The following is a 25,243-nucleotide window of genomic DNA, read 5'->3' as shown; positions in this document are numbered from 1 at the left end:
GGGGGTGTTTGCTTCATGTTGTAGATCCAGGAAGGATCCGCTTCCCACAGACCACGTGGCGTTGCCGTGGTGCTTGAGGAGCACTGCATGGGCTACAGCAGAGTGCCACTGGGGCAGCTCCACGTTAATGCTGAGCTGGGAGCTCAGGGAGGAGGGGTGTTCATGAGGAAAACACGAACTTATAACACCATCCACAGCTTGATTCTGATTGTTTTCCTTTCAAACGGGGCTTCAAATTCCCACCTTTGATTTAACTAAAATAAAAAAAACAATGTATGTCTTCATCACATTCACAAATTTTACTGCAATAAGATTGGCCTCAGACAAGATATATCACTGAAGCAGTAAATATATAACTATTAAAGTAATAGCTTTAGCAGCGATGGAGTTAATCAACGTATGACAGCAACGGATGCCAGCTCAGCTGACACAGGAGGAGAACAGCGGTGCCGCAACCCCGGTTTCACCATTACCTTTGGTGGTGCCTGCAGGTGAGAGTGAAGTGGAGTGTGCAGGTAGAGGTGACACAGGGGGAGGAGAGGTGGAAGTTGGCATATTTTCGTCTCCAGCTGCATGGTGGGGAAGAGAGACCATCAGGTGAAAAGCACATGTCATTGAGAAGTCAATGGAAGCAGAAAGCACCGCAGGCGCCCACTGGCCAGGAGAGTGAGTTTACATTGCTCTCCATGACCTGCACAGACTGTGCCATGTGTGTGCTTGGATTCATCACAAGAGCATGGCTTGGGACCACTTCTGCAAAGCCACTGGGCACCAAATCCCCACCAATTTGTCTGTGATGCCTTTGTGGCTGAGATGTTTGATCATCCTTGAGCAAGACACACTTGCCCTCAGCTGTCTGAAAACATCAGCTGAAGGGGAAGAATTAGCATGCGGCTTGCAAATAGCACAGCCCGATGGGGGTGTTTGCTTCATGTTGTAGATCCAGGAAGGATCCGCTTCCCACAGACCACGTGGCGTTGCCGTGGTGCTTGAGGAGCACTGCATGGGCTACAGCAGAGTGCCACTGGGGCAGCTCCACGTTAATGCTGAGCTGGGAGCTCAGGGAGGAGGGGTGTTCATGAGGAAAACACGAACTTATAACACCATCCACAGCTTGATTCTGATTGTTTTCCTTTCAAACGGGGCTTCAAATTCCCACCTTTGATTTAACTAAAATAAAAAAAACAATGTATGTCTTCATCACATTCACAAATTTTACTGCAATAAGATTGGCCTCAGACAAGATATATCACTGAAGCAGTAAATATATAACTATTAAAGTAATAGCTTTAGCAGCGATGGAGTTAATCAACGTATGACAGCAACGGATGCCAGCTCAGCTGACACAGGAGGAGAACAGCGGTGCCGCAACCCGGGTTTCACCATTACCTTTGGTGGTGCCTGCAGGTGAGAGTGAAGTGGAGTGTGCAGGTAGAGGTGACACAGGGGGAGGAGAGGTGGAAGTTGGCATATTTTCGTCTCCAGCTGCATGGTGGGGAAGAGAGACCACCAGGTGAACAACACATCAAGGTGAGAAGCTTGTTTCCAGTCAAAAAAGGTCAGTTGTTTGCATGGCTTTTTCTGAACCATGTTTCTCAGGCCAGATTTGATGGGAGGTATGTAACTGCTGCTTTCATACTTATCAATATATTTTACAACAGCATCAACAAATGACTTCAAAATCTTTCATATTAACACACAGCAATGCACACAAGTACAAGCAATATAAACTAATATAGACTGACTTTTTGCTGAATGAAGAATGAATTTATTGTTAAGAAGAGAAACCAACACTAATTCCATTGGCAAGAAAAATGCTACCTCGCTATAATCCTCACGATACAAGAGGAAGGGATCCAAAAGTCAAGTGTTCCTGAAAGCCCTTTACTTTCCCCTAATATTCATTTCTAAATCCCAGGGACATCCGAGATTTTCTAGACCATCCTGATGATATTTAAGCATCCCTCCAAGTATTTCTAACTCCAGGTTAAGCGCTCATAAATTACTTCCTGATTTCAGCTGGGAGCGATGGTCTTTTTGTGCCTATAAAAATAAACCTCACTTTTAGCACTCTACTTTGAAACCTAGAGCAAATACATTTTGTGTTTTTGTAATGTAAAATTTCTGTTGTGAGAAAGGAAGACAAAAATAAATGGCAGTGTCTGGGACCAGGCCAATAAGGGCACTTCGAGTAGAGCTGAGAAAATGCCAGCAGTGGTATAACAATGTGCACATTCTGCAGGTATTGTTGTCTCATCATAAAAACTGAAGATTGTTCTTGTCACTACACGTTACTTATTTAGGGGACTAGAAGCTTCCACTTCGAAATAATCCTGAAAGCCATCGTGAAAGCATGCTCGGTTCCCTGAGACCCCTATCCCCGACACAGCATGCAATACTTGTGATCAAGAGCCAACGCCCACTTGTTCACATGTTTCTTGCTGTCCACGAACTTTCATCCACCCACCTGGCTCTTCCTTTCTTCCCCTCTTTCTACTAGTTCTTCTCCATTTTTCCACTCTCTTTCCTGGGTTTTGTGTGTGTGTGTGTGTGTGTGTCTGGGTCCGTGTGCTTGTTTTTTTCAGCTAGTACTTCACTGTTGATTATTTCTCCTTTACTTCAGCTTCCCTACATGGTACTTCATAAATGTTGTAACTCTACTGTTTTGAAAAGAGGCTCCTGCAACCTTTAAAACAAAGCTCCAGACTTAATTGAAGAGCTACAGCACTTATAAGGGATACGCATTCGGTTGTCCTGTTGACAAGCCAGGGTCAAAACCTTGTCTCTCATCTCTGACACACAAGTTCAACATCGGCAGATCTCCCAAGGCTCCAGAGTTTTTCCCCTTATCGAACTGACAAGCAGCAACACAAGCACTGACTGCTCAGTAGCTACTATAGATTCTGCACTCCATATGGACAGTCAAAAAAAACCCCACAACAGCCATAAAAAAACCCACAACTCATGGCCACAAAGTTTAAATGACTTACCCTCTGGACACTAAGCAGCTCCTCTGTGCTCAGAACCATCATGAAATGTCTATACTCCATGATGTAAAAATTGCCGTAAAGAAAAAGTGAAACGTTGATTCCAGCAAACAGTAACATTCTTTGCGGCCATTATATTATTCATGATCTCTTTCTACTAATTCCAATTTGAAGAAAGCCAGTAGTCTGATATCTTAACGAAAAAGTATCAATCACAGCAAAATGAAGCTCAGCTAAAAATACCAATGCAGAGCTAGCTACTTCATTTTTCTGGTCCAGACAGCCATGATATGGGCTGGCCTATAATTTTTCTGAAACCTTATGAAACAGTCAAAATGAAATTACTATTAATTGTAAGACTATGATCTGCAAGAAATATAGCAGACTGACAACAGACTGTGAACAGTAAAGGCGTATAAGCCACTGTATTAGCAGTTCTCTAGTGTCTTCATTCATTCATCTGCATATATCCTCACTGAAACATAGGACCAGGTACACTTTTCAGGGCTACAAGTCAGCAGATGAAACTTGCTAGCCTGAAAGATAAATTATAGGTAATAATCAAAAATATAGGTGATCTTTTGAACTATCCGTGTATCTTCAGCATCTGAAATCTCAGGTAAGGACTGCAGCCTTTGTTAATAGCAATTGTATAATCTAATTAAAACATTAAATGAAGCCTGAGAACCTCGTAAGAGCTAACATGAATTTTCATATTTGTCATGAACAATTCACCATCAATGTATCTTCATACTTTTTAAATTCAGTATTTGAAAGATGACTGTTGGTCACTCTAAATTCCATTTATTATTTCTCTTTCTTCAACTGGCTTACCTAAACTTCATCAATTATTCTCTCTTCTTCCCAAATCTTATTTTGGTTCTGCACATTAAGCATACCTCGGCCTCAAGCCCAAGTTAACTTTATATGAGCATCTATACAGATTAACTTTCACTTAAATGACTGCTTCCAAGAACAGAATAAAAGATGTTGCAGAAAAAGCCTTAAGTAAATCTCTGTTCAGAGGTTAGTGAAACATTTAGAAATCATTTTCTAGCTGTTTCCTGATCTAATGCAAACATGACGGAGACAAAAATATATACTTCAAGATTGCCTCCTTCAAGAGAAGTGTGGTAATACAAGCAAAAGAAGGGAGAAATCACAGTGTTGTAGTTCTGGCTGTCCCACTGATTTCCTTAAGATCCCCGAGAAAGTCATATTCCCGTCCTCTCCATTGTAATGTTAGAAATAACAATACTAGTTTAAATATAGTGTGAAATTTATTGTTTGCTTATGATGACAGATGATAAATATTACACACAATCACAGAATCACTGAGGTTGGGAGGGACCGCTGGAGATCAGCTAGTCCAACCCTTCTGCTCAGAGCAGATTACTCTTTAAAACAGTTTGGAGGGGGGAAAAAAAGTACAGTCCTAGTTCTCCCTTATTTCCTCCAAAGAAGCTCTGGCGTTTTAACGGACTTTCATGGCAGTTTTGTATCATTCTGAGCATTTTGGGTGTCTCCTGTTCTTACAGGATTTGATTTTATTATAGAATTTATTATAGCAATAGAATAAGATGCAGTTAATAAGACTTCAGTAGGTGGCACCAGAACACTAAAAAAGAAATCCTCTCAGACAGTGAGGCAGATATATTTCCCCCTATTATCTTATTGAGAAATATTAGATAAACTGAAGAAAGAAAAAAGGGGGATACCACCTCCACTAGACTGTACCTCAGACTGTTACTCCAATGTCAAGAGGTGTATAGTTATAATGCATTTACTTTTCCCAAAATATCCCACTAGTATCAAATACCTCTGAGTACTTACAGAGTTAACCTCAAAGTTACAACTCTGATCATGCTTGCTTATATTCTAAAATATATGGCTGGAAGCTTGAAGGCTGAAATCAAAGAATATCTTCAAAGTTCAACAAGAATGTCCAACCCAAAACAACATGCTGTGAGATACAAAAACCTGATGATTACCAACCTAAGCAAGTTGGTCTGGGTTAAAACAGGAAACCTTTGCTCCCAAACCTTTGCTCAAATCTTAAACTGTATCCAGCCATAACCCATTTTTAAGTTAATATAAATAGGATAGGCTCAGATAATTCAAGAGGAAGAATTAAAGTATATGAAAAGTTCCTACTACCAAAAGTGTATGTAAGCTTCTTTTCCCTTTCCCTTGATTTGGCCAGCAGCTAGCTCCTGCTGACTTGCCTGAAAGACTTGTGTCCTATCAATAATGAATGTTTAGGCAGTTCTGGCTTTATTCTGCTACCCTGCAAAAAGATACTTACAGCACATCCAGCCACCAGATGGGAAGCTTAGCTAATTGCTTTAGTTCCCTTTAGTGTCTGGCTACCAGTCGGCAGACACACTGCAGCTGCTGCTTGAAGAAAAGGTTTTAGATGGGAAGGCAAGCTCTCAAAGTAATACACCTAGAACAGATGAGCTGATCATCCTTTCTCTTGAAAGCCCCAAGACATGCAAACCTGAAGAGTGAAACATGGAACTACCATATTTTGAAGAAACCTTTAAACGCTAAACAAGAAGCGTAAGTGGAAGAACTGTGAAGAAACTAGTCTGAAAAAAGCCAAGTGTTTCAAATCCCAGGAACAGCGGACTGTGTCAGTCACATTCAGAAGCAGAGGAGCAGCTATATTGCCCTGCAGTCGTGGCTCTGCACCCACTACAGTGGACTGTTGTCACACGCTTGTAAGAACTTACGGTGCATTGCTGTCTGCTGAGCTGCTGGGGAAAGGCAGGATGAAGAAAAGCTCTCTAAGTAAAAAACCCTTCCAATTGGCAGGACAAGGAACTCAACAGAAAACAGCTCAGATCTAGGATATTTTAAAAGATACCGTGCTTCAAGTCCAGGGTTTGATCTTCTAGAGCAGAAGGGAGCACCAGCATGCACTTCCTGCGCTACAGTGTTGGAGGAAACTCCAGTCAAAAAGACAGAGAGACTAGAGAATCTGCAATAAGAGCCTGAAAACATCATTATGTTTATACAGGCAAAAATACGTTATTAAGGTGACAATGAACATGCCCTGACTCTGTTCTGCTTCTTAATTTGCGCAGTGGGTAAAATGGACCCTGCTTTACAGTTATTGCTGCTCTGGGCAGTGGACTGTGCTTGTACCCGGGTAGCTGAGGCTGTCGCATCTGCACCCAGGAGCGCTGCAATGAAGCAATATTGCACTTCTTGATGCACACAGCACAGGGAAACGAGGACATAAAGGTCCCTTTCTGCTAAAGGCCCCTTTCTGTGTGTTTGGCTTTTTTCTGCTGTGGTACCATAGCAATTGGCTCTTCACACCCAGCAGTACTCCATGGGTCTTCACAAAACCTGGGGAGAGGGCAGAGCACATAATCCTTCCTCTCAGCCTAGTGTCTGCAGAAGCACTGGCAGCTGGCTTTTTCTACCAGGAAAAAATGCTTAGTGATTCTGCAGACCTACAAACCTGCTGCCCTTTTCCCTGGACCTCTCCACCTTTTGGCGTGTTGGGCAGAAGACAGCGTCCCCCACTGAGCTGAACTTCACGTTAAGCAGCAAGGGTAGGTCCAAATTCTGTCCTCTCTCTTTTTACAGCCAAACAGCACTGCTTCAGCAGGGTCAGAGCTCTTCACATCTGCACAGAAAGCAACAGGATGTGGTCTGCTTGCTCAGATGGAGTAAAGCTCTTTGAGGGGGTCTTCAAGAAAACAGCGCAGACATTAGTCAGCTCCACTGCAAGCCAATACTAAATTGCAACTCAAAAAAAGAGCATTTCCTGGTGGGAGGTGAAGGGTGAGTAAGGCAAGGAGCCTTACAAAATGCTGCCAGCTGCCCTTCTTTGATTTATTTTTAAACTTCAAGTGGGATAGGATGTAATTCACACCTACTTTAAGGCTCCCTTGTGCTGCCAGAACAGGGTAAAGGAACCTTAAGGTAAATGAGCATCAGGCCAGAGATGGTACTGCCTCTTTTTGCTGCAAATACAAAATAAAGGGATCCATTGCTACTTTACAAATAAGTCTAGGCAGACCTATGAATAGGCTTGCAAACACTTAAACATCTGAGTAACTCTATACCACAGAGGGGCCCTCAAATTTTATAGGTAGGATCATGCGTGCTGGAGCGCTTTCATAACCAGATTTCAGAATTACACTTTATTCTTTATCATTAGCTGCTTCGGGAGAAAAAAAATGCTGTTTTTTTGAGAATTGTTTCTTAGAGGCCATATAAAGTTCACAGAAAAAATATGTGAAATTTTGCATGCTCAGGATAAAAAAAAAAAACACTCATTTGAGGTTAACAGGTAGAAACTTTTCAGATAATTGGGACATTTCTGATGATCCTAAAAAATCATAAAGCTTTGGAGGAGTCATACAAGTGACTTCTCTAAGGAACTTTGCAAGTACATTTTGAGAGATTATTCAATTTTTTTTGAAATGTTCCTGCAGAGTTTATTCAGCATATGAAAGACTTTTAAGATTTGGGCTATGCTATCAATGTTAGTGGACCGGAAAGGAAAAAATCAGCTTGTCACTTTGTAATTGTTATTTGTTCTTTAAAGGCACAACCATGAAAGCAATTCAAAACGATCCATAACCTTAACTGCTAAAAAATCTTCATAGCTCTACAGCAATCATAGGAATCCTAAAATTTATATTAGCTGAGAATTAGAACTAAACAAATACTAGAATTTCTGTCCCGCAGGGAATTCTATCACTGCAACATTTGTTTGCACCAGAAGCTTGTGAGAAAAAGGTGAAATTGAAAATTTTATTCTAACAGAAATTATAAAATATTTTGATTAAGAAACACCAGATGTTTCATTTTGGCATCAGGATGTAAACAATTCACCCTAACTCTCCAAAATAATAATTAAATTAGTTTCAGCTTGAATTTGTCAAAATGCTTCCTTGTATGCCAGCTCATTAATAAATTACCTTCCCCCACCTAAAGTGGCTCATTAACACCCTACAATCAAAGCTAAAGACCCTGACCATGCCATTCTTTTCTACTGTCTACCTTTAGTTATAGTAATAGATATATCTCATACACACATAAAAGATATAGCTGAAGAATCAAAAGCTATGTAGTTCCCGAGATACCTACCAGTGCTCGCACCTGAACTGCATTATGGAAGGTACAGGCTTCCTGCAAACTACATTTTAGGAATAAGTGCCTACACTACAGCTAAATGCAATAGAATTTAGTATTAATTTTTAATGAAAATTGATTTTTTAAATTAATGTTTATTCTTTGTTGCCAACATCTATGACCATCTTGCTGTCCAGCTTCCAGGATGGGAGCTGTAACTCTCTCTCTCTCTCAATTTCAGAATCAGCTAGAAATGCTAAACAGCGCTGGAGATGGTGATAAATTCAAACTGACCAGAAATCAAGTGCAAGGGCAAGAGTCAGAAGAGAGAGATGGACTTTAGAAGAAATATAGCTGGAACATCCAAGGAGAAACACAGTGTTGCAGGTTCAGGAGAGGGTGGAAGGACAAACGTCGATATTTGTTTGTCAACATTCATCGACTGAACTAAATTAATACCAAGACTAACTACCATGTCCTGCAATATGAAGTCTATCTTAAGGAAAGAAGAAGAAGAGAAGCAAAAATGCTGGAATAAGAGTTTGCTCAACTAACCTGAAATTAAATGAAATGTTTGTGACCATTTCAAAAAAAGGAAGGCTCTGATTCTGGTTAAAAATATAGACTTAAGAGTTTAGTTTTCATAGAGAAAAATAAAAATACGTAGAGAAAACCAAAAAAAGTCCTCAAAACCATCAATTTTACGGAAACGACGTTTGTTACTAATAATACCTAGACCTTCTCTAAAGCAGAAACTTGGAGTAATATGTGAAGGAAAGGCAGCAATTCAAGTATGTTTTCCCCTATATACAGTTCTTACAAACCTAAAATGAGCATTCAAAAATCTCCTGTATTTATCAGGCAGAAGAAAGAAGTTTCTCTCAGTTGGACTGCCCTTTAAATGACATCCTCAGTCTTCACGGGAATACTTGAACTACAGTAGCCCACTTGTACAACTGCAGCTAACGTCGCCTGCGCTCCTCTGTGGTTTCTCTCATGCTGTTTACTTCTGTTTTTCTTCTACAGAGCCCAACTCAAAAGGAAGAGGGTGCAGCACACTGTGGTTTAGAGCTTAAGCACTTCCAAATGGTGAAACTGAGTTACCATAGCACCCACATGCTCAAGCAATCAGACCTATCTCAGCGCTAAACCACAACTTCTCTAGTGCAGCCCTGAAGTTTCCCTATTAAACTACTTTTCACCAAATTTGCATTTGTAATTATTTTTAGTTATACAGGTCCATTAATAATTCACAGTGGGGGACAGCAATATTTGGGAATATAGTCAGGTTTGCTTTGCAGGGGGTGTTTGTCTCAATGAGGATTATGTCTGCAAGAGGGAAGAATATCAAATCCTGATGTAACAGCTATCTCAGCTGTGAGATGCTGGCTACTGTCCACAGTCATTTAAAACACCTATACGTGAGGAATGTAATTAAAAAAGAATAAAAGTAGTTGCCTACTCAGACTACGCGCTTGCAGCTCATCACGTGAAGCTCTTACAGTGTTATTTATTGATGCTGTGATATTTGCTTGGTGATTTTGTGTTACATGCGAAAGAAAAACCGTTGATGTTTGCCTTGCCTTCTGCACGTTTTCACTATTTGTGCATGTACGAGGCTAAGTCTTAAGCTGATACCCTGTTACACGTATCTTTTGTAAAGTCTCAGTACCCAGTTTTAGCTATGACTCTTCCAGCCCAGCTCTTCCTTTCCTGAATCCGCCGCGAGCAGCGCGCGCCGCCGGCTGGGTGACGCAGGCAGGCTGCTCCTGAAACGGCTCGCTGCGCGCTGCCTGGGGCACGCGCGCGAAACAACGAACACGCCACTACCACGCTTTCCTCCCCGTTCCTGCACCCGCGTTTTTGTAATTGCTGCCTTTATGAGCTCTGGGGAGCTGTTGAGCCTAGCCAAAGCCAGCTCAATCATTAAGAGTTTTGACAGGAAAAAGAGGCTGCGACCAAAGCCCGACCTACTGTTGGTCACGGGCAGAGGTAGGAGCCAACTGCTTTATCTAAGACTGTCTCATTGGACCGTGGCTTATTTGAACACCAGACTTGCTTCCCAACCCATGCTGAGCCCCTTCGTAAAACAAGCGTTATCTCACGTTGTAAATCTATTTCTGATGGCAAATTACTTTTTACATAGTTTTGCCAGAAACAGAAAATGAGTCCTCTGCTTTGCAGAACAGAAATAACCCGGAAATATTTTGCTAAACTTTAACCAGCCCAGATACCAAGCCACAAACAGTTTAATACTATAAGAGCAGCAGTATTTTAGCCACTGGTAATATGACCTAAAGCCAGCTGAAATCAGAAGCACCTTCTGCTTGTTACAGCGCTGTTAGCAGGAAAGCCTTGGCTCACCCGCTCCGCGCGCGGTGGGAACGGTGCCTAGCTGAGGGCTGCAATCAGCAATCTTCGAAGAGATGCAGCCAGCAAATTTTAAAAGTAAATGAAAATCACTTTCAAGAAATGACACCTGTCTATGAGCTCTTCCTTTTTGTAATAATGGTGCTCTCTGCTCAGTTGCTATGGGAAAGACCCAAACAACAACAAGGGAGCTGGGTAACTGGCCCAGGGGGCTGAGGGAGGCTTGCTGCTGACAGGAGGCAAACGGTCGCTTTTCAGGTGCTCTGAACATTTGTGTCGCCAACTGACACCGCCTGGATTTGCAAATACTCAACTTTCCTACAAAAAAGGATCAAAGCACAATCAAAAATGGAAAGAAAACACATAGGCGGTGAAGAGAGACAATAGCGTTTCCTTTAATCTCTCTCCTTTTTTTAAAGGACCCTTAGATGCCTGTTGTAACCAGAGCCACAGAGCCAGTAAAGCATTTTAGATGGAGTCTAACTTTGAAGGTGAGGTTGTTCCCGTCTAGTTTAATTTCATTTATAGCATGGAAATAACAGCATACCTTAAACCTGGTCATAAACGTTTGGTGCTATGTTCTGCAGAAACATGCTGTATAAGACAATTTATGCCTGGAAAGGTTTCATTTAGGCAAAACAGAGAAAAGGAAAGGACTACTTCCAGTGTTACAAAGGGAATATTAAGATAGCAAAAAAAAAAAAAATTTTACTTGAGACAGGTGTTTCCAAGCTCCCAGAAAAAGTCTGTGCTGCAAACAGCATTCCCACATGACAGCTAAATGCTGTGTAAATCCTCAAATCCATCTTTTGACTATCACAAATGGTTAGCACTTAGCATAAATCACTTTTTCATCATTTGCATTCATTTCAGAATTTTTTTAATGAAAAAAACATTTTCTAAAAGAAAGATATACTAATTTTTGACTCCTGGATTTTATCTATAATCTGTTCTGCGTGCTTTTCTTGAACCCTCCACATAGCGTGCACAGACATACTAACGTTCAGTTAAAATATTCAGTGTTCATTTTGAACCTCTGCCTTGAAAGGGAATTATTAGACGACTTGGAAAAGCAAGTGATATGCTGACAGATCATATTTAAGCATAAAGGTGGCACAGGGTTATCGCGGCCTTGCCTTGGCCAGGAGCTGAGCACGCTGCAAGCGGTGGCAAACAAGGCGATGCAAACGCCGCCAGTGCAATGGGCCATGGTGGCAGCAAGCCGAAACCAGTGGGAAGGAGCGTCGCGGTGTCGCCGTGGCTCCGGTTCGTCACCGGTGCCAGCGCTGGGCTGTCACGGCCCTTGGCCACGAGAGGAAGGGTGTTGCTCCAGCACCGGACGCCGCGGGGAGCAGGAGCGCGGCCCCCGCTCAGCTGGGCCGTTGCACTGGTGTGGTAACTGGGGGCAGGTCTCAGCTGGGGCGCGTACGAGTGTGTGAAGCTTGCCCTGACACAGCTGGTCCCTCGCTTAATCTACATAATAAACTGAGCGTAGCAGCGTCAACGTTGCTTGCGTGTGTCACCCCCCAGCCCCGTGACCAAAGGAAGAACTGTAAATCCTGGAAGAAATAACGGGTGAAATACAGCAAAATGACACAGCCTGTTTTCTATTCCAAGCCTTTCCTAACGCTGCAGTCAGTGATCACCGCTGGTTTAGTCACAGACATAAATGCAAGGGCGGTAGCTGCACCGTTCCAGCAGAACGGCTCCTGCCCGCACCAAGGTGAAGCTACTAGTAATTCAATAATGCTACCAAAATCACACATTTCAGAGTGCCCTGAATACAAAATTTCTCATGTTTGCAGAGATGCCAAAGTGGCTCAGAGTGCAGTGAGCTGACGACTACGGTGACGTTGGCTGCTGCTGAAACGTCCTTGTCGCACAGCCTGGCCCTGCTACTGCCGGTGGTGGGAAAAGGTCCTCAGCAAAGACGCACGAACACGCTTGGACCAGAGCGAGGGTCTCACGAGGATGACAGGACTGTTCAACGCAATCCTCTGGTGACTGCGGAGTTCAGGTGTGAAGAAAACTAGCCAAACACAGCTACCTTACTTGGTGGCAGAGTGACCAGCATGCCGCTGCTCGGTACGGCCACGCGCAGCATCGGGCTCCGCGGTGCGCGGCCCCTCTGCCCGCCACGGCCCCCTCTCTGCCCCCTCCTTAACGGCAACAGAGGCTGAGTCAGAATACAGATGCCATTAGAGCAAACCCGCTGCAAGAACTTTGTTTTCCAGTGAGCTGTCGCTTCTTGCTCCAAGCTAGCAGGACCCTCAGCGGTCCCTGGGCTCTGGGGCCAAAGCGCCGTCCTGCATCTCTAAGGAACGATGCTCCAAGCCATACTGCTAGTCTCAGGCATCTTCCATGACCCAGATTTCTCCCAGTGTTAAGAAAAGATCCTAACCAGCACCGGCTGAGAGACATCTAGCTTCTGTTTCTTAAAAGGACAGAGAAAATAGAGGGGGAAAAAATCCAGCTACCTCAGCAGAGAGCCTTTGCCTCACGCCAGCTCTGCGTGCTGGGCACCCGCTTCGCCCTGCCTCGACTGCCTGCTGCAGTAAGCAAACCCTCCTTCCTAGGAGGGAGAGCGATTTTACTTTGTTGCTATCCTCACTTTTTTTTCTTCTCAAGACTTCCAGGCTGTAGGTGACTTGTAAGGTCAACTGAGCGCTATTCAGTAAATACACTACTGAATAGTATTTTTTCTGTTCATGAAATATTCTGGTGAATAGTATCAATTGATCAACAGCTGAATCAGCTGAACACTTTTTAAGACAAAATTTTAAACACAGTAAAACATACACACAAAACGTTGAGAGTGAATCATCATGTAAGGGCCAGGTTCTACCATCATTACTCATGGAAAAAGCATCCGAGAAGAAAAATATTCACTGAAGCATATCGATATCTTTTAGATAATTTGACAGTTAAAAATTTATTTGTACATATTCCCTGCATATATTCTCTATATAAAATGATATGGAATCATTGGATTGCAGGTCTGATCGGAAAGCAGAAAATAACGGCTTATAAATTAATCAAAACTTCCTATACTTCATATTTCCACCTGAAATCCATCTTGTACTCAGATACAATGAAGAAAGTTGGGACTGTGACTGAGTCATAATCAGGGACTACATCGACCTTGTTTCAATTCCGCATTTTACTACTGACTGTGCAAGCAGTTGGACTATCCCTCGGCGTCTGGGCCGCGCTGTAATGTCATCTGCAAAGAGGAGTTAATAGCACTACCCTGCTAAACTGGCGTACTGTGATTAGAAATTTATTAAAAATCATGAAGTTTGCAGGTAACAGGAGCTGATCCTGCTATAAAAAGATAAGCGCTCTCACATCTGTCAGACTGCACAAACAGGGGCCGTCACAGGCCTGCACAGAGAGAAACACCTTCTCCAGCTCCCCAGAATGCTCTGCACATGCCTACGAAAGTCTCTAGCTCGTATTTGGACTGCAAAAACTGTGCTCTGCTCCCTCAAGAGAAAGCCCTGTACTTCCTATCGCTGCAGAAGCAATGGCGATGAACAGATTGCAGAATGGTGCTGAGCACACACAACTCCTCCCAAAGTCAATGAAAACTGTGACGGGGAGTTTTCTTTTTTTGTTGTTTTTTCTTTCAGAAAATCAGAACACCAGCATTGGGGTCCAGTTCTGGGCAGTTAGCTGCATTTTAAGCTGCATTTCCTTTCTTCTCTTTTTCTATTTGCTGTTTTTATTAACTCACAAGAGATATGAGCCCTAGCTTTAACTAACAATCTCTCTGGGAGTCTTAAGTAAAAAGGGGGGAAAACAGCTCACCTAATTTTGCTGTATATCCCGTGCTGACCACTCTTTTTTGAAACACAATGTGTGGTGAACATCACAGGAGATAAAAATAAAGGCTCAGAACAGAAGGACTCCAGCTCTGCTCACAGGGGCTATGCTCCCACGTACTCCAGCAACGAAACTGGGAATGCCAAAGCTCGCGTTCCTTCAGATGTCAATGAGACTGACTTCAGTACTGCTTTAAATAATTCATGGCAACAGGATCACAGACTGTCTATGCTACCTTCTTCTGAATGTAGCAAGCAATTTTCTTTAGTGTTTCAAAAAGTCCTTGCATTTTATTTTTTAGAATATGAACAATTTTGTAACCTAAAAATATGAGGTGAGCAGTCTGGGAAAGAAAAGTAAAATGAAAGATATCAGATAAAGAATGCTAGACTGATTTATTTAGAAAAAAAAGTATTTTTATGGACCTTTCAAAGTATAAGGACCCAGAGAAAGCCCTCAGGCCCAAGCTAAGAGAACATCCAATTTCATGCTCCAAATAATGTTAAGCTCTTGATACAGGATCAATTTGTACACACACATACAGAGAACAGTTTGGAAGTAGGATGTGTAATGCCACCTGTGACGACAGATGGAAAAGCTGAGGTAGAAAGACACAGGATGCGTGAATGTAGGTAGGTTTTTATTCTTTCAAGGCCTATACTCCTCCAGCATTTGGCTGAAATGGTGATGCATTTATGACCAGATAACCTGGTAGAATTAACCACTCTCTCATTTTTAACTAAGGAAATGTATCTGACAATTTTTAGTTGTGGAGATTAAGAAAGTTGGAGAGATCCTTGAGCACCAACACAAAACTGCACATATATGTCCCACAGATTTGATTATACAAAGAAAGCAAAAAAGACAAAAGGTTCTGGTGAGCGCTCAAGAAAGCACTTCCGCACACGTCGTCGTCACTGACTACAGTAGAAATTAATTTCATGGTTTAAGTAAGTTCCTACATTAAGACAATATTTTGCATGAGGACCACTACAGTCTGCTGCAGAAGTGCATGGCGGATCCCTAACACCACCCCGGCAACAAGCGCAAACGGGAATTGGGGAAGTGGTAATGCGTAATTCAGGCGGTGCTCTGCTGGCTGAGGAAGGCACACAGGCCTCTCGCCCATCTGCAGACCAGCTCAAACATGGAAACGCCAGGCATTCGAATGGCTGGTCCCAACCACAGGCAGATGCCAGCAGGACTACTTCACTCAACAGGCTACAATCAAAACTCTGATGTACAACACCCAGAGCCAAACTCCGTGTCAAATTGCCTGGGTTGTGTAACTCTTGATGCTGAAAACTGAAAATCTCAAGGCAATCTCATCCATATTAAAACTGTGAAAAGCAGAATTTGTAACAGTGCCCAATATTAGAAAAGCCAGGAAATTAGAGCAGGTAGTAGTAGCATGGCATTAAGAAGCAGACATTAGTGACTTGGGAGTCATCTGCCATTGGTCACAGTCAGACATAAAATTCTGTATAGATGATCTGACTCAGTATAGCTGTTCCTACTTTTCTGCTAAAACATTGTGATTTACAGTAATAATTTGTAACTTCCAGCACCAGCAGTATTTTCGTGTGGATCAGGCAGTTAGATTCTCTGCTAGATCTACTGAGACCACTATACCCGACAACTCAGATAAGCCACAGCTTTTCACTTTGGATTTTCAAGGTTAGCTTCACATTCAGAAGGGTTGGGAAAATCAAGTGTAAGTATGATTTTCATGCTTATTTACATAATCAGGACTCAAAGAAATTAAGGATGGAACAGCAATGATGGTATAAGCAATCTGAAATAATGTAGTGAGCGATAGCACAGGAAACCATCGGGCTTCTTTATGTTGACAGGGCCAAAGAAAGCTTCAGGAATGACAAAGAAGAGCAAACACTCAAGAAAATAAAGCAGCAGAGTGGCCAGGGAACAGAACTCCCTAACCAGGGCATAAATGCAATTTTGTTAGGGAATAAGCAGCTAACAATTGGCAAGAACAGCAGAGGGTATGAAAAAGAATTGAATTAAGTGTTATCACTTTGGCAGATGTCTCGGTCTGATACCTTCTCCTAAGGAATTTGATTTGCTGATGAACGGGAACCAAAACGGAACTTCTATGAAAGCATTCCCCAATGAATGCTTGAAATAGCATCGCTGTCCCTAACATCCCGCCCACCGCGCTGCTACCTCCGTTCCATGTTTGGCACCACATTACCAAGTGTGGCAAAAATCCTGTGTCTGGAGCTATCTGTGTTATTGCTTGTTTAGAGGTCTCTCTCTCTCCTGCTCGCTGTACCCTGTAGTCACGTCCTATTTGGCTATGAGTCATTACAGTTAATCAAATACATGGTCATGCTCCCATTTCAGTATAAATCAAATTCAGTTTAGATTTGAGTGGCTTAACCACAGGAGGGTTCCCTTTATCTGGTGAAGATTCTGCCTCTGGATAATAGCGAGTAAAACCAAGAGGTCAGTTTTGGTATTTGCCTATTAGATGGCCTGAAGTTTCATTTGCTCTTCATATAGCTCTGGCAGCAGGCTTAGAGCTACCACGGAAAGTAAATAAAATATACTTCAACCCACCACCTTGCTAGGAAATGATGGAAGAATTATTTAAGCTCTTGAAAAGTTGCAAAAATGTTGTCAAATGTGCTTGGTAGCTGGCAGTAACTTTGTCCAGCAATGCCTTCATGTATTCTTTCCCAGGCTCTGCAACACTTACAGCAGTTTATGATGCCGCACTCATACACTCATAATGGTCTGAGAGAGGGGTCTGGGGCTAGCTGGGTCCTGTGCTGGTCCTTTGCTTTGTGCTCGTGCACCTGACAATGGCACTGTCAGTTGGGAAGCCTAAAATTGCAATGGCCATATGTGATTGGGTCCTCATTACCGTTGTTTTTCCAGATATTAGAGTTTCCTGATTCTCAGTTTCTTCTGGAGCAGTTTCAACTGCCTCTGAACTACCATGGTCCACAGTATTCAAGGGGCTGATGCTTTCCTGCCAGGCACTGGTCATTACGTGATTATGTCAAGCTCCAGAAAACCAGTCGATGATCCTACTGATGATGCCTCCATAGTGCAAAGACCACCATCTAAAAGATCTGTCCAGTCTCCTTTGTCTGAACCTTCTTATACAAAAGTCTCACTATAAACTTGCATTTGCTTTAGAATTGCTATCTAGCTTGCATGATCGGGGATACCTTGAGAGTTTGCTAGCTTTCTGCCAGCTTGATCAGAAATCCCAATATTCAGAGGTGATAAGATCAAAGGCATTGGTTCAGCCTGCTATATAGAAAGTAATTATATCTGACTGCCCACCAAGCTTGTGGCATGCGATCTTTCTTCCTAACCTTGACCAGATTTCACTTAACTGGGGGAATATTGCTTGACTTTAGATAGACTAGAGAGCCTAATAAAAATTTACCCTTTTCAGCAGACAAAAACCTACCACTGAATTTCAGAGGATTTTCCAAATTTCACCTATTTAGCCCTATTTAACAGTTTATTGATAAACAAAAACTCAAATTCCTACCTGTGTTCCTGCCAGCCACAGAAATAAATAGAAAATGCCCATTTCTGTCTAGTCTATAACTCCATCTTAAGTGTACATGTATTCCAAAACACAGAACACAGCTGTTATTTTTTTTAATAACTTAAGGCTGCATATTTTAAACTTTTTAAACATGCATAAGAATAGACACAGGAACTAAAAGCAAATAATGATTATAGATAGACGAAGAGATTTGCACTAAGTAGGAATTATAGGAATACAGTCAGGTTAACTTGCAAAACTAACATGGCAGACAAGTAGCTAGAACTCATTTTCGCTCCTCCACTGACACCCCCAGAGAGAGACTGAGTTATCTCAGAATAAAGTCTAGTTCACAAGGCTTGTTTTCAACTTCACACAGTATAAAGAGAATCAAGAATAACTTTTTAAGAATTTTGGTGTTTCAACACTTTGGAACTAATGGATTTTCTTTTTATTTCCTGGTAAATGGCAGCCTGCAAAAACTATATAGTATCACAGGATGTGGGTGCCTTAATTTTATCTCCATTTTGCAGAGTGCTCGTCTGTATTTCAGCAAACTAGCTCTCAGCTTGCACCATAAGCAAGCGCCCTTCCCGTTCCCATAGCAAGGCTGCCTGTCAACCCACAAATGAGTAAACTTCCTCACTGAGGTATGGTGAATTGTAGCAATGTACAAAAATATTAACACTTCAGCCTACATCATTTGAAAACAGAATTCTGCAAAACTAAAATACCAGAAACTGTGATTGCCGTAATGACTCAACTTTCATTTTTAACATACCGCTCTAGCTGCAAAGCACTACACAAGTAGCCTCTACAGTGACACAAGCCTCATGGTACATCAGAGCAGGAGACAGTTATTGTCTAATAAATAAGGTGTTTTGTAGTTTAACTTCTGTGTGCGTTACACGCTCTTTAAATACAGAAAATTTATAACGGGCAATTCAGTGGCTGTTCTGCATCAGGATGATCTGAGCTGCCCAGGACAAACATCAAAAGTACTTTTTTCTCACATAGTTCTACTATTGCTTTTCTGACTTAGCCTACATGGCCATTGCTTGGTACCTCAGGTAACGTTTCTGGAGATGGCCAAACTCCTTCACATCATTTTTAACATGAACAGGCAACAGGAACAAGGAGTTATACTACAAATGGCCCCTGACGTGTTGTCTTGTGACAACTAGAGATGTGGGAAACATTTAAGAAAACAAATGTAATCCACAAGCAGATATTCAAAACTATAAAACATATGATTCCTTCAAGCACATGCCACCCCTTAAAGTGACCCTAAAATATTCACCTCAATCTATTTGCTTTTCCAAGTTGACTAGCAAAGCAATGGATCGTTACCACAAGACGGTTCTCAGAGTCAAAGACTTTCAAAGACACACAGGTTTCAAGGTTGCTGCACCATTCATTTGCAGTATATACTTTTGCATAAAATATCCATTCACATTTGTGTTTTTACTCCCTCTCCAGAAACACTCTTGCAGACATAATTTGACTCAAATGAACTTCCTCAAAAAGTAAATAAAACAATTCATGAATATCTTTAAAACAAATACATATTTTCCCTTATCTAGTCATCTTCCAGCCAACACAGACTGTGACAATATCTATAAACAGCCTGTTATCCATTACCCATGCCAGAAGTCTCGTTGTATAACCACTTTTTTCTCTATTTTATTGCTCCTTGGACCTCTGAAGAAAAGCTTTATCAGTAGGTCAACTGTTTCAAGACAAGATCACATTGTGAATATTTAGGTGTTATTTATGTGAATGTTTTTATTCCCACTATTTGCTTTCTACCCTTAAGTTATCAAAGGCTTTCCAAAACTTCAGCTGAACAAATCAGCTAATTTTTCATTATTTTCATTATTCAGTCTTTCCACAGCTTCCTTGAAGATTTTACATACACCAAACTGGCCTAAACGTTATAAATAAAATCAATAAGTACTGCAGGAAGACTTTACATAAAGATGACTTTAGTCTTCTCTTTGATTGCTCCCATTTCTTTTTAGCCATCTACCAGGCCCACCAAGTTATTCACAGACTTTCTCATATATTGAAATAATTTGTTGTTTTATTATGGCTTCTGTTATTTCCTGAAGCAATTTCTTCTACATCTGGTTAATAATTATCTTGAATTTTATCTCCAACAGTTTATATTATCTTCAGTTAGCATCACTTCAGATGGATTTCTGAAATGGAGGAGGATTTTTCAGACCAACATTAAAACTGAAGGTCAAAACACACTACCACATGTGCATATTTTTCCCTATACTTTCCTTAAAGGAAAATATCTTCCCTGTACAGGTGGGTCAGTTGCAACATGACATGAAAATAACTCCATATTTAGAAGAAAAATGGTGGCTCACTGCAATGAGAGCTATGATTGCGTAGCTCACATCACAGTGCGAAAGTGGCAAGACCATTTGTAAGCTGCCTAACAGGTTTGGACACACGATGAGAAGAGGGATCTAATTTCCTCCAGCGGTGACAAACGTCATCTTTACTGCATCAATGGAAATCGATGGCTATCTTTATACCACAGGACCCAAAAGCATTTCCAAGATGGCATGTGCAGATGCTTGCCTCATCACGCATATCTGGGGCTGAGGGGAAAAGCCTCCATCCCTCACACCCTGGCTGCTGCATGAGGGAAGCCTAGACCTGCAGGAAGGAAGGGATCAGTAGCATGAGCCCAGATGTCCCCCTGGACACACAGGGGGCCAGAGACTGCAAAAGGCAGCTCCGAAAACATTTTTGCCTGCAGAAGAGATTCAGCCAAAGACATTTGCACCTACCATACCACTTTTAAGGAAGCTGAGGAGGAAAAAAAAAAAAAAAAAAAAAATCAACTTTGCTTCACTTTCCAAACAATAATAAAAACTAATGATGTAAAGACTGATAAGGTAATCCCTAAAAGACAGAGAAATAAAACTAATGTAGAATAATTTTTATCATTTATAAAACTGGAAATATTCTCTCTCCTTTTTATTTAACAGTTTGCATTGTTATCACATTGAGCCTTTGAAAAGGATTCCTTGCTATGAAAACACTTGCTTTAATTTAAAAAAAGAAAAAAGTGAGTAATTCATTCTTCCTGCTTAACAAAATTATTAGAGAAGAGCAAAAAAACATTGATTTCAGTAAAGCTGCCCTGATAGGTTGATCATAAGTACCACTGAAAACATCTGTTCCTACTCTGGATTAAAGGTATACCTATACAAAGAAATACAGAAAGTTCATTCTGATTAATTTTTAGTAGACAGTACAGAGTTAGAGCAATAACCTCAATGTGTCCTTGAAATGCCTCTGGTCTTGTAAGCCAAAAAAGGCAGGAAGTAGATTTTGCATAAGATGAACAACCCATGTCTCAAGAGAATCCTTTGAACCCTCCCAGATTTGGAGAACCTGCACAGTAGGAGCTTTAATCCTTTTTTTTTTTTTTTTCTCCTGTAGAGTGCAGAAAACTCCCATCCTAATTAGGAAATTCTAAGGGTTCTTTTCAACTTCCTTAATTTTCCTCCTAGTGAGGCTTTATCTGCAAAAGAAGGCATGACCTGAGCTAGTGCTTACCAATTTGATTATTTTATTAATAGAATCCATCAAAAGCAATATTAAAGACAGGCACCAGTAAGATTGTAAACAACGGCCACTAAAATCGTATAATATAATGATTCTTAGTAAAGAATCATTCACAGAACTGAAATTTAGAAAGCGCTTCAGATTCTATATCAACAATAGGTATATGAAAAGCACTGTATCATAAAGATAACGAGCAGAGAGCCCAAGCTAGCTCTATTTGCGGTCACACTGGTTTCTTCTTTAGCAAAAGCACTGTGAAGCTTCTAGATGGAATCTGTGGACAAGAAAACCAATATTCAACACTTCAAATACTCTGCATCAGGCACTTTCAGTCATTCCCAGCATTCTTCATTATGAGTGAAACCTCCTGTCTCAGTATGAGAAGAAGTCACAGGGATTTGGTTTTGAGTTTGTTTTTGAGCTAAAAGCTTTGAAGCACTTTTTGTTCTGAAATGTGACATTACAATGAATTTTGTGACAGATCATTTCCCTAATGATCACATTTCCTGTAGTGAGACATCTCATCTGTCTCTGTGACTGCAGCAGCACTGCAACCACATGCACTCTGCAACAACTTCCACCTCCAGTGAAAATGCTGTTATAGGCACACAGGTTGACAGATGGACAGATTTCAAAGATCTGTCACTCTGTGACCTAAGATGTAGATTAGGAGTCTGCTTCGCCAGCACAACTCGGTTGTTTTGGTTTGGGGGTTGGATTTCTTTTCCAATGGGGGTGCATGGAATCTTTAATACAAATTTGCCTTGCTAAAACCTATCATTATAGTCCCCATCAGGCTAATTCTGATTTGCATTTGTCTACCGTAATGCCACAGTGACTCCAGACCACATAACGAAGTGCAGCTGCTAAATGTACTGACCCTGCTCCAAAGGGGCCAATGCTATTTGCATTATTACTATTTCCCTGCTTCTTATCGACCCTTTGTGTTTCTCTCTAAATTGTTCATACTCCAGGATAACTGAAGATTGCCTCCTCCTGATCCTACCCAACTGTCTAAGCAGCCTTTTATTCAGTTTGATACCCCTGCCTGGAAGTGGGGAGAAATTATGCTTTGAGGCTGACAGTAATCATCTCCTAGAAAGAAAGATTAATATCCCTATGTCTTCCCCTACTAGTCCTGGTTGGTTTTCAGGATCTAATGTCCACCTTTTGCTAGGGTGACATGTGCTTTATGCAGAAGGTTAACACAAGATTTCTGCAACGAGCTGAGGTGATACACAGGCCTCCTACCACTGTGCTGAGTACTAACTGGCTTCATCAACTGAAGCAATTTTTCTGCACAATAATCAGTTATACTGTCCTCCCTTTTGCACTGTTAAATAGGATTTTTTGCTACAATTTACTTAATGAAATAAGTGAAAAATGAACAACTTCAAATCCTGAATTTAAAAAAATTTTGTTTTGGGGTCTTCATTTCCTCTTTTCTTTTCGTTTTTTTCTTACTCAGCAGAAAGTTTCAGAGTATTTCTTTTTGTCCACCAACTTGCTAGGTGACCTTTAGGAAAACAGGTCCCTGGACCTGCTTCCTTCTAAACCAGGAATAATGACTCTTCTTTGCTGAAGTGTTTTCAGCTCCAAGTAACAGCTAGATATTTATCAGGGGAAATTTACTGAAGTCCATTTTTGGAACAGAAATATTTTACTTCACCTCTACAAGGTGACAATTTGTCATGATGAGCAGGTGCCCCAAGGCTCTTTCTTTTGCATTTCCTTTAATAACTGATGTGTTGCAGCACTTAGTATGCTTTCTCCTCTAACATCACAATTTTGCAAGTTAATACTGGAATGAAAAATGCTCCATGATCATCTTGAGGAAATTACTTCAATTTCTTTTGTTTCACTTAGTTTCCCGTAGAAGATTTAAATGGCAGTCGCTGAGATTATGTTTCACTCAAGACTACTTTTATATGTATGGAATACATCACGGTGCGGAAACATTCCTGAATGCAGAAATCTACTCTAAATCCTTCAGCATTTAGGAGGAGTTACTGTATTTCTCTTTACACACAGGAAACCTCACTCTAGAAAGAATGATAATCCCAGGAAGAGTCTGGAAGTCCTGAGCGGCTGCTGCACCCATCTATGTAAGGGACCAAGCTTTATGTGTTTACCTGATTCTGTAGCCCATCCTGACACTCGGGAATCTTAGCTTCACCCTAAGAAATCTCGCTGAAACTGTCTCTTAAATTTAAACTAGTGAATAAATCTTTGCTATCTCAAAGGCACCGATTTTAAATAGATAAAGTCCTAATAACTTTTACTTTAAAGACTAGACATTTTCTCTCAGCAAAATCCTCACAAACATAATTTGAAAGCTTGTCCAAGTAAGAATTTGCTGAAGGGAGGCTATTATCATTACGATTTTACAGCCGTAGCCATTATTAAGGAATGAATGCAATGCCTTCTTGACTGGAAAAAGAATGCATTTTTCTTAAGTAGATATTGCGTCTCCTCCCAGACCTGCTGCAATAACACTGCCGTTATCAAGCTGTAATAGATGTTTCTAGCCATCTGCATTCATTCTGCACAATACTGCTTACTCCGTAGAGACTAAAGACATTATCAGTGACTTCTCTGAGCAAAAATTCCTTCCCCCACCACCCCCCACAACCAAGAATTGCTTTTAATCTTTGTTATAAATGGAAGAATGGTACTATTCTGCCTACACTTCCTGGAAACTGAACATAGGCTTGTGTAGCTGCTTTTATCAAAATATCCATCAAAGGTCAGGCAATTTTCCATACTCATCTAGAGACAAAGATGCTACCTATCTTGATGAATCAGTTCAAGACTGTTAGTGCTTGTCCCTCAAAATGAATCAGATCTAATCACTGAGAAAACGAAGGACCTAATTTCCATGACTATAACCGTGCTCAGAACAACAATCTTATCAGATTCCACATTTTCTTCTGGGGGCCCCAATCCAAACCTTCCCTGGCTTTGGAGTCAGTGAGAGCAGACATGGGACCAGGCAGCCAACCAGCACAGAAAGGCTATCCAGTCAACACAGCATAGCTCTGGACTACTTCTGGAGGCTGCCAGAAAGGATGAGGACATTAGGGAGCAATGAACATCAAATGCTGATGAAGCCTTATTTTTAGAAGTTGTACCACTCCCAGAACAACCTTGCTTCCTTTTCAGACAGAAAGATTTCCCTAAAGAAATGATGGCAATAAGTCATTAGGTTTTCATCCTTTTCATATTAACGAACACAAAAAGTGATGATCATGCTCACAATACTCACTTACTCCTGGGGTAGGAAAAAATTCCACCAATTTACTGTGGAAATTGGTAATTTACCAATTTACCAATTTCCACCAATAAGCTCTATTGTTTGTTTTGAAATGAAGACTGCAATTATTAATGCAAGTTACTAATATCAGCACAATCTTCATAATCATTTCAAATGCAAACATTCTGAAAACACATAAGAGACTGAGGAGCCTAAGTGATCCTAAAGAAGTCCACTATACCTGCCAAAAATACAGAAAGTCCAGTTCTGTCATTGTCTCTAACATCAATTCAAAGGAACCGTACAGAAAGTGGTTTCTCCTACAGGGATCCTAACCTGATCCAAACTGAAATATTTCCTTTTGCTTACTCAATGCTTATTTTAGACTTACAGAGTGATACAAAATATGCTGGACACCACCTTCATTTTGAAAGACTTGAAATAGTCAAGATAGCAAATATTTCTGTATAATATATTGCACTTGGATTTCCTACCAACAACCACTTTTCGAGTCTTGGTGCTAAGTAAGGATATAAAAATAAAGGCTATAGCTCAAAACAGGTACTAAAAAAAAAATCATTTGACTATAAA

At 41.1% G+C, this 25,243-nt stretch overlaps 1 protein-coding gene across 9 annotated transcripts in view; it reads right to left on the bottom strand.

The window, feature by feature from the left end:
• PTPRC (protein tyrosine phosphatase receptor type C) overlaps window positions 1-25,243 on the bottom strand; it is a 70,238-nt gene that overhangs the window by 32,099 nt on the left and 12,896 nt on the right. For 6 of the 9 annotated variants that reach the window (XM_068952113.1, XM_068952115.1, XM_068952116.1 and 3 more), the window contains exons 3-4: window positions 1,390-1,485; window positions 474-569 (exon numbers count right to left, since the gene is read on the bottom strand). The exons of the other annotated variants lie outside the window; for them this stretch is intronic. In XM_068952113.1, the coding sequence (XP_068808214.1) occupies window positions 474-569; window positions 1,390-1,485 (192 nt within the window). The remainder of the gene's footprint in view (window positions 1-473; window positions 570-1,389; window positions 1,486-25,243) is intronic. 9 annotated transcript variants of the gene reach the window in all.

Source organism: Struthio camelus, chromosome 8 (assembly GCF_040807025.1).
Source record: "Struthio camelus isolate bStrCam1 chromosome 8, bStrCam1.hap1, whole genome shotgun sequence".
Classification (NCBI taxonomy): domain Eukaryota; kingdom Metazoa; phylum Chordata; class Aves; order Struthioniformes; family Struthionidae; genus Struthio; species Struthio camelus.
The sequence above is the reverse complement of the archived record's forward strand: the minus strand, read 5'-3'. Positions and strand labels throughout refer to the sequence as shown.